Source organism: Trichosurus vulpecula, chromosome 3, assembly GCF_011100635.1.
Source record: "Trichosurus vulpecula isolate mTriVul1 chromosome 3, mTriVul1.pri, whole genome shotgun sequence".
Classification (NCBI taxonomy): Eukaryota; Metazoa; Chordata; class Mammalia; order Diprotodontia; family Phalangeridae; genus Trichosurus; species Trichosurus vulpecula.
The window spans coordinates 436,174,611-436,184,547 of NC_050575.1; the positions used below are offsets into that span (position 1 = coordinate 436,174,611).

Consider the following 9,937-nt stretch of genomic DNA (forward strand, 5'->3'; position numbering starts at 1 on the left):
AAAACTATGTAGAACCGTGTGTGGTAAACTAAAAATAAATAAAGTAAAAAAAAAAAAAAAAAAAAAAAAAAGATTGTTCAGCTGGCAGAATATGTAATCGGTCAGTGTGCCAGCTGGGATACTTGCTCCTTCCTTTACTTGTTGGCTTGAACGAATAAATGGTGAGCATGGAGGTGAATTGTCTTAGACGTTAGTATTTTTGTGTGGTTTGCCCTTAGATGTGACTGGCATCTCTGTTTCCGAATTCTTTGGGTAAATGGAGGTGTGGGGGTTTGTGGCGCCAGTAGGGGTGGTCTTTTTAGTTACATAAAGAAGTTCTTATTCTACTTCAGTCTCCATTGAAGTATAGAGAGAATGATGCAACGTGTGACATTCTGTTTTTTGTTTTTTAATCAAAGTCTTGGGGGAGGAACCTTTTTTGGTCTTTGCTGTCTTCTGACTGGCTGCACCACTTTTGAAGAGGCTCTTGAAATGGCATCTCGTGGAGATAGTACCAAGGTGGATAAACTCGTACGAGACATTTATGGAGGGGACTACGAGAGATTTTCATTGCCAGGCTGGGCTGTAGCCTCTAGGTAAGATTGGGTGTGGGGGAGATGGGGACCCCAAAATATTTGGGAATAAAATATTTTTATGTCAGTTTTGTGACTAGAGTTATGTACTTTGAAAATGTGGTCACGTAGCATTTCTTTAAGCAACATTTTTGATAATTTTTCTGGTATGTGATTACATCATAGATTTTATTGTGTTTGCAGTGTTGAATTTGTATTACTGCAGTTACAGTTGTCCACTTACTTTTTCTGGTACCATTATAATTGTAGGTTTCTCCTCATCCCTTTGCAGAGGTGGGAAGTTCACAGAACATTGTATATGTTTTCAGATTTTCAATATATTAATTAGTTTGGCTCTCATTGTTTCTTCTTTTTTTGTCCTTTTCTCTTGAATAAAACATTTTTTGTTATTGGCTAGGTCTCAGGGAAGGGGAAGGATACTAGGAGGAAATTTAGATGATGTGAAAATATATCAATAAAAATTCATTTAAAAATACATATAATAAAGGAATAAGAGTTATAGACATCACACTGGTTTTAATTCCTCTAGGGTTTTCCAAGAAAGCTGATTCTCTGTTTAAATACCTTGACTTTTAGGAATTTCAGAAGTATTGACTTCTATAGAAACGATGATTCTCCTGTATTCATTAAGCCTTCTTTATGGAGATGAGGGAGTAGCCATTTTTGCTTCTTTCTGGCCAGCAGGTTTGTGTCACACATCTTGCTGTGATGATCTAAATGGAAAAGCTGTGTAGGTCAAGAAACATGTTCTTTTGGGTTTGGGGATGGTAGAGGAATAAGGAAAGGAATTGAACCCAAGTGGTTCAGGGCCAGGAATTTTCTTTTCAGACCTCGCCTGAGGAGGCCTAATGAACTTCAGTAGATTGAGATGATATGCAAAGAAAAGACCCAGTTGAATATCTTGATTTTCTACTGCTAATTATTAAAATTCTAATGCAACTGTACTACATAGCTGCCTATTTGTTTAGAATACCTTCGTATTCTAGTTAACACATATTTTTTTTCCCTTTGGCTAATTTCCCCATAGTTTTAAAATAAAAATTTAATTTGTTTCAAAATTAAATTTGACTGTACTAAGTTTCCAATACCTTTGCACTGCCTTGTTTTTCCCCTCATGTAGTGCTGGGTTTTCAATATTCTCATTATAGTTTTGGAAACATGATGAGCAAGGAGAAAAGAGAGGCCGTCAGCAAAGAGGACCTGGCCAGAGCAACTTTAATCACCATCACCAACAATATTGGCTCAATAGCACGAATGTGTGCTCTTAACGAGGTAATGAAAGAAACTAATCTCTTTATGATACTTTGGGAAACAAAGAAGACTTGCCACATGCTGTGGGGCATTTTTCAGATCCTGGCATTAATGAGATTGAAAGTGACATTTAGAAGAAGGAGGAGGGAGAAGGAAGAAGTCAGCAGGTGCTCTGGGTGTTGGGGGCGGAGGGAAGGAAAGAACCTGCCGTGAGGGGAAGGAAGAAAAGGAGCACGGGAAACTGGGTCGATCACCCCTGGGAGACTCCGGACGGCCTCTCTCTTGGTGCTTTCAGCTTCTTTACAGTGCTGCCTTGTTGCGTTGATGTCAAGCAGCATTGTACAGGGCTATGAAAGAACCAAGACGGATCTTCACCTCATTTGGGCAGTGGTAGTGTTCTGTAGCTTAACATTGAAGGAGGGCTTAGTCTTTTAGGGTTTGCCTCCTACATTTGAGAATTCTGTTTGAAGTCAACATTTAATCTGATAAAGTGGGTGGGTTTGGAGTCAGGAAGACCTGGGTTTGAATTCCAGGACATACTAGCTGTGTGATCATGGATGAATCGCTTACAATCCTCCAAAGCCTCAGTTTCTCATCTGTAAAATGGGATTGATACCTGTAGTATCTACCTCACAGGGCTGTTGTAAGGATCAAAAAACCTTAAAAGTGCTCTTAAATGTCAGTTGTTTTCTTCTCCTGCGTTAGCTTATTTTTTCCCAATGGGGAGAGGTGTGAGAGGGTGGAGGAGAGGCTGGTGTTGCCGCAGCTTGTTGGTAATGAATCTGTCACTCAGACTCTGGTCTCATCTTACCAGCCACACCTATTCTTGCTACATTGTGCTAAAGCAGAACATATCTGGGTAGATGAGAAGAGGTTTGGGTGATAACTTTAGAGAAGGCAAATGGTCACTGCCCTGCAGGGGTGGGAGGGTGGAAGCTTGAGTCCAAGTAGGGAAAGTTGTTTTCTTGGCACCTTGGCTTTCTCTGCTTCCTTCCCATATATTAATACTCCTGTCTAGGCCCCTCTGGCTGTCCAAAAATCCCTTTTACGTGGCCTCACTCAGGCCTTTCCTGTCTTCATAGTGCCCTGTGTTCCTGAATTGACCTAGTATTGTGCTATCCACTTCCCTCCACCTTGAGAGTCTCCATTCCTTTAGTGCTTGGTGTGAGGAAAGCAGCCTGCTGATGTAACTGCGTTGCTGCCTGGGACTGACCGTGCTGCTTTTTTAGTGTTCTGCTCTTTGGCTTGCTAACCCCTATTCTCCCTTTCTCTGCCAATTGATAGTTTAAGTAGCTGTAGGCTTTAATTAAAGGCCCTACAGACAAATTTTCCGCTCATGGCATTCGTTACCTTATTTTCCTAATGAGCCCTAGATGTCCTAATGTTCCCTTTGGGGACAGGTTTAGTGATCCATTTTCTTTTAATAAGGACTGAAAAGAGGGTACCTGAAGCCCCATTGTTCTTGAGAGTTGGATGCCCACTTCCTAATATTGGGAACTAAGATGTTTGGCACAGGCCTCCTGAAATTGGATTGATTCAAGACCAGCCAGACCCTGGCTCAGTCTTTTAGCCTCACACTTAATATTGGGGAAAGGGGAAACAGCAATGGGTATCTCTCCTCTCTGGGCTTTCTCTTCTGCTTTCTTTCTCTCTAGACCTTCCCCTTCTAGCCAGCTTTAGAAATCCTTGCCCCGCTGCACAGTGGCAGTTACGTATCCCATTAAGATGTAGCCAGATGAAGTATGTAAATTTTATTTCAGTAATTTGGCTGTTTTGGTACACTCTGGCTTCATAGTTTGCTCATGTAATGTAATCTTTCTTTTCTTACAACTTTAAAATTAGAAGGAAATTTGGACCCAGCTATTTATTAACATCATGGACTTTTAGAATTGGAAGACTCCTTAAAAGAGATTTTCACATCCAGCTCTAATTCCTTTGCCCTTCATCCCTCTCAAGGTGAAGAAAGTGAGGGGTAGAGAGGTTGTGTCTTGCCCCAAGAGTATATGTTTACCTGAGAAGTTAGGAGAGCCTTGGACAGAGGGTCTGCTGATTTACTTGTGCACATTAAAAGCAACTTCTCACTTGAGCATCAAGTTGGGCTTATAGTCCCTGTCTTTTTCCCATTGGTTTTTCATTATGCTTTTGGACTCCAAACAATGTTGCTCATTGTATGTAGAAAATCTTTGCTTTCTTGAAATTGCTGAGTCCGTTGCACACATAAGGAAAGAGCCCTACAGAGGGCTAGTGTAGGGGCTGTACGTGTTCCTCATGGCTAATATTCTACTGTTGGCTATTTCCTCATGTAAGCTTTGAGGGACTAATGTCATATACATATATTAAGATGGATCTGTGAACTCATCAGTCAACAAGCACTTACTAAGTGTTTATTGTGATAATATCAGCGTTCATATAGAGCTTTACTGTGTGCCAAGTACTTTACAGTTAGGATTTCATTCCATCTTCACAATAACCCTGGAGGTTAAATGATTTGCTTGGATTCGAACTCAGATTTTTCTGATTCCAGGCCCATTACTTTATCCAGTGTGCCACAAGTGAAAAAGCAAGACAGTCGCAGCCGTCAAGGAGCTTATATTCTAATGGGGGAAGACATTTGTGTATTCTCTCTAACTATGCAGGTCACAGTCTAATCCATGTTTGCCCATCCTGGGTGTCTCCTCCCATAACTTCACTGCATACAGGGTGTCAACTTAGTGGACAGAATATCTTCTTTTCCTGCTCCAGTAGAGCCCCCGCCAGTTCACCTGTCATCCCTCATACTTGCCCTGTGAATTTTGCTTTGGGTGCTCCAGGGAAGGAACATATTTTTCTTACTGGCTACACGTTGCAGCTTGCTCTCAACCTACCATAAATCAGCAAGCATTTGTTAAGTGCTAACTCTGCCAGGCACTTTACTGGGTTCTGGGGGCATAAACCCAATGAATGACCCATTTTCTGTTCTAATGGGTCTTTTATGGAGCATACTTCTCCATTGCCTTGTATGCGATACTTACTTTTTACTTTTAATGAGTATTAAGAGTGGAAAAGTTGATCACTGGAATGAATTAGATAAGCAACAAGTGTTTGACCCCAAGGACACTGTCCATTAAGCAAGGGAATCTATCTGGTAAAAACTGGGAGAGAGCAATTTGATGGAGAATAGGCTTGGATCAATATCTTTTACCATATGTTGCAACAAATTCCAAATAGATAATACCCCAAATATTGCAAGTCATACCAAAATAAAATTTTGAGAATGGAGGTTATAACTTGGAGAATGGGAGGTTATAACTTTGATCTCTGTGGATAAGGAAAGAATTTGTAACCAGATGAAGGATAGGTTTTATAAAAACTTATTTATTTGTACAAAATGTTTCAAATTATTAAATCATTGGTGGGAAGCACTGACTCCAGCCACCCTGCAATTATTCTCTCAACAAAGTAAAGACTGGCATATGAGGATCTCCTGACTTCAAATGCTGCGATCCTAATAGTCCAAGACCTTTTGTCACTGGAAGAGTGAATCCTCCCTGATGATGAATAGAGACGTATTGGTGAAGTGAACAGAGGAGGCATGTTTGATGTTTTATTGTTTTTGCACAAGTTGCTTTTCAGTTTTAGTGGCTGCTAACCTAACAGTGTTTAGTGTTGGGAGTCTGTGGCTATGTCTGTAAAATACTAAGGAAGCCCACCCCTTCCAAGCATCTTTTTACTTTGGAAAGTGAGAGGTAGATATTTTTAAAAGGATGAATACCCTGTATTTGAGAATGTCTCTAACGTACCTTCATGAGACCTTCTCCCTTATGTCAACATATTTATTAAAGATGTGAGCTTCGAATTCTGTTTTAGGGGGGCATGTAGGTCGTGCAGCGGATAGAGCATTGGCCCAGGAGTCATGAGGACCTGAGCTGAAATCTGGCCTCAGACACTTAGTGGCTGTGCTGACCCTGGGCAAGTCACTTAACCCTGATTGCCTCTGCCAAAAACAAAGCAAAACAAAAAAACCAACAAGAACAAACCCATTTTATATCAGTGATTCTTTTGTCCTTTGATCGTGAATTGAAATTTGCTCATTTTAATTCTTTATTCTTAGAGTAGTATAAGAGCTGAGAGAAGTATCTGAGATCGTTTTAGTCTGACACCCTTTGTTATTATAGATAAGGGGAAGGAGATGGAGATTCTTACTTGGGAATTTAGGTATGCAATATATATTAAACAAGGCCACTTTCTGCAGAGGTATCTCATTTCTGGCATGCTGTGAAATGGGGGCTTAGAATTGGGAAAGCTTCATAAATAGTATAGAAACTTATGAACTCATGAACTTCTATCAGCCTGGCTCTTTCAAATGCTTTTAACTCTTCTACCCTCCCCCCCCCCCCCCCCAAAGAAAATGTTTAGCTGATTAAATAGTCTTAAAGATGACCAAAAAAATGCTGTTTGGGTGTGGTTTTTAAAATGGAATGGAAACCACGTTGAAATCTAACTGCCTTTTTTTAATGTGCTCAGAACATTAACCAGGTGGTATTTGTTGGAAATTTTTTGCGAATTAACACCATCTCCATGAGACTTCTTGCGTATGCTTTGGATTATTGGTCCAAGGGGCAGTTGAAAGCACTTTTTTCAGAGCATGAGGTAAGCCTATTCAAAAAAAGTTAATAAACTAAATTGCATGCCTAATATTTTTCTGTTAATTTTTTGAGGCACAAATTAGTTGTGAGTTTTTCATTGGTTTAAAGTAAAAGTAAAATAAAGAGCATTAATGTTTTCTTTCTTTTGGGGAGGAGGGCCCCAACGTGGGGACAATGGCTAGTCTAAGGTATGCGGCTGTAAAGCTATAAGTGGTAGTTTTTTTGTTTTGCTATATTGAAAAGTAAAATTCCCAGTTTTTGGCTGAAATAGAGAAATCCTGTAGAGAGTACCCTGCTTGTAGTTTAGTAATTATGTCAGAACATGCATTTAAGTCTTGGTGTACCTTATTAATAAATATCTTGGCTTTTTTGCTTTTCTAGGGTTATTTTGGAGCCGTGGGCGCTCTCCTAGAGCTTCTGAAATTACCCTGATCTCTTGTCTGAAATTACTACCAGAGCCTCCACAACCACAACGGAATATGCAGACTTTTTTCCCTTTAAAAAAAAAAAAGATGTATTCCAGTGGATTTTGTTATAATAGCGTATGACCTGAATCAAAGTGCAAGAAAGGACAGAAGTATTTTTTTAAGTTGTGAAGAGAAATCTTGAGTTATGCCAAGAGAAACCTCTAAAAGAAATGTCTGTAGAGGGGTGGACTCTGCCCATTCATTGAGTATCCCCAGTTTAAATTCATTCAGTAAAGCCACGTTAAACTTGCAGTGTGGGAGATAGTGTCACTTAACGAAGCCTCTTCAGGGAAGCTGGTTTGTCTTCAGCGGGCAGCCGTTCAGTGTCTCATCCAGCATGTTAAATGTCAGTCACCTTGTCTGCATTCTAATTTAATCACAACTTTTGTATAGATGCTCATGGGAGTCTTTTCTCTCCATGTTATTACTGAAATGTTGGTTTTCAGGCTTTTGTGTTGATGAGAATGTCAAGGCGTAACTATGATGTGTGTGCATGTGTCTTTTTTTAAAAGTGTTTTATTCTGAAAGGTTCTGTATAGTCAATCCTGGGGGTTTAATGACTATTTTACTCAACTTTAAAAACTAGTATGTATTAAAAAGGCAGTTTGTCAGATTACATTATAATTTCTTAATCTTGGGCTAAAATATTTTTTGAACGCATTCCTCTTTTAGAGTGGCACTGTTTCCTTCCCTTTTTATGGATTAGATTATTGAAACACTCTCTCAGTCACTTGTATGCATTTGTGTAGTATGTATAGTTTGTATGTTAATGAACTAATGGATAAAGCCAAGTCTAATGTGGGCTAATAAAATCGACAGGTTGTCAAGAGGTGGGCACTTGGCGACTACTTCAGATTCAGTAGAAAATTAACTGGAGGCTTTATTTGAATTTCACCAAAAGCAAATCTAACCTCAGAGAAATATTTTTTGTAAGCTGTGAAAATATATACTTTGCTGTTCTTTGGAGAATAATCAGAAGAAAAATTATTTTGGAGTCTGGCAGAGGAAAAAAAATATTAAATCGTACTTGAATTTGCAACTTTATATTAAGGCTTGGTGGGTCTAAACAAGTTAATTAGTTCAAACACTGAATTAACTGAAATTGAAGGATCACATTCCCCTCCACCCCCCACCCCAAAATAAAGCAAAACCACATTTAACACCTCTGCGTAAGAGGCAATGACCACTTGTGCCCTTTATTAGCCTAGGACCAGCAGGGCATTGATGGGTTCCTTCTAACCACAAAGTGCTGTCCTCACTCAGGTTCCCGTTCCTCTAGTCTGTCTTGTCAGACTCCGTGCATGGCATTTTCTCCCTCCCCCGTTGAGGAAAATCTTTCTAAAGGAAGGTGTTTGGGCACTAGTAGGAAGCCAGGTAAGTCAGATTGGGGAGTTCTTTTATATGAATGAAGGGAAATGTTCCATCTTAGTCCCTTATAAAATTTGAGTCCAAGACTGATCTTCCTAGAATTGACAGACATGTGAGTGGGACCTTGGCTTTAGTTCATTGATGCTGGTGCTGTAATAATGCATCAACTGCAAAAGGGCTCAGGCTGAGGAAGTTTTGGCCCTCAATTTAGGTTGCAAAGGACTTTGAGCAAATATTCCTGACTAGGAATTTTTTTAGCTTTTCTTAATGAGTCATTCACTATTCCTTCCTTTCCCTGTCCCCTATAGGACTTCCCCAAGCGCTGGGTTTAACTTTGTTTTTTGAGGTCCTGGATTAAAAAGGAACAAAGATCTGCTCTCTGCTTGTATTTGAATGGATAACAATCTATTAACTCTTAACCTAACCTCTTGTAGTTAGCTTTTAGTCTGGTGTCTCATCAAATAGCATGGCCACTATGTTGTTACCAAGTACTATTCTGGAATACTAGAGAGAGAGACAATATACAATGCTATTGATCAATTTGATTCTTATCCTTGAGCTTCCTCAACAGTGTGCTGAAACAGCCCACTCCCTTTTCCCGAGAACTTAGTCTCTAGAAACCCAAGTTGGGATTTCCTGGTGCTACATCTGTGCTAGTCTCAGCAATTGTCCCATTTAGCACCAACTTCTAAGAGAGTTTCATTTGCAAACCCATTTTTCCTGGCCTCTTCAGAAATTTTTATCTATCTATCTATATTTGTTTATTTATTGAAACTTTTAAAGATCAACAGAAGTAGTGATGCCTTGTCATGGAAGTGGTTAAAGGGAGCGAGCAGTGATCAGAAAACTTTGGAGCTATTGGAAATTTTTTTGCCATTTGCATTAGATTAGGACATACACAGAAAAAGACTCCAGAGAATGGCTTGCAATCTTTTAATTGACCATGCACCTCAGGGAACATGCCTTATTTTCTTCTGCCCGTTCATCTTCTTGTTGCCCATGTAAATTCTTTAGTAGTTTGGCCTGGTGCGATTATGTATTTTACTCAGACCACAGCAGTTCTGAGCAAGGATCACAAAGCCTGAGCCTGCCCTCACCATCTCCTCTTACCCTTTGTTTCTCTCTCTGCTTCATTGGTGTTTGTAGACCTGTATACACACAGCCTTGGAATATTGAGAAGTTTTGGAGAGGGCCAAGAATTTGGCCTCTTTATTTTGAACATTTAATTTATGTATGCATGATGTATTAAAATTTTTTTTGTAAAGCAGCTTTTAAAATTTCACTGTGGATAATATTATAATTATTTTTTATATTCTCTTAAGTTATTGTTGAATTAATCTATCTCTGAGGGGAAAGAATTTATCATGGGAGCGAGGGTGAGCAATCATGGGATATTTACCGTTATAGGAAAAAAACCAAAGATAATTTCTCAAGCCAACTAACCATGATCATCTTCAGTTGGAATTGTAAAATCTTTACTGGGAAGGTAACCTGATGTGGAAAGAGCATTGGCCTGGAATGGATCCTGCCTCCAACACAAGGTCTATGAGAAGTTAACCCCCAGCAGTAGAAAAGCACTAAGTGCTTCCTGGCTGCTGGGCACCAGACAAAGAACTGGGAATATGCAGAAAAGCCAAGGATCCTGACCTCATGG

At 39.6% G+C, this 9,937-nt stretch overlaps 1 protein-coding gene across 2 annotated transcripts in view; it reads left to right on the forward strand.

Moving 5' to 3' along the window:
- The window catches only part of LOC118841788 (pantothenate kinase 2, mitochondrial), a 23,399-nt gene extending 13,836 nt beyond the window's left edge, over window positions 1-9,563 (forward strand). For both annotated transcript variants that reach the window (XM_036749409.1, XM_036749408.1), the window contains exons 3-6: window positions 399-575; window positions 1,721-1,844; window positions 6,327-6,452; window positions 6,830-9,563. In XM_036749409.1, the coding sequence (XP_036605304.1) occupies window positions 472-575; window positions 1,721-1,844; window positions 6,327-6,452; window positions 6,830-6,880 (405 nt within the window). In that variant the 5' untranslated portion in view covers window positions 399-471 and the 3' untranslated portion in view covers window positions 6,881-9,563. The remainder of the gene's footprint in view (window positions 1-398; window positions 576-1,720; window positions 1,845-6,326; window positions 6,453-6,829) is intronic.
- Window positions 9,564-9,937: the final 374 nt, after the last annotated feature.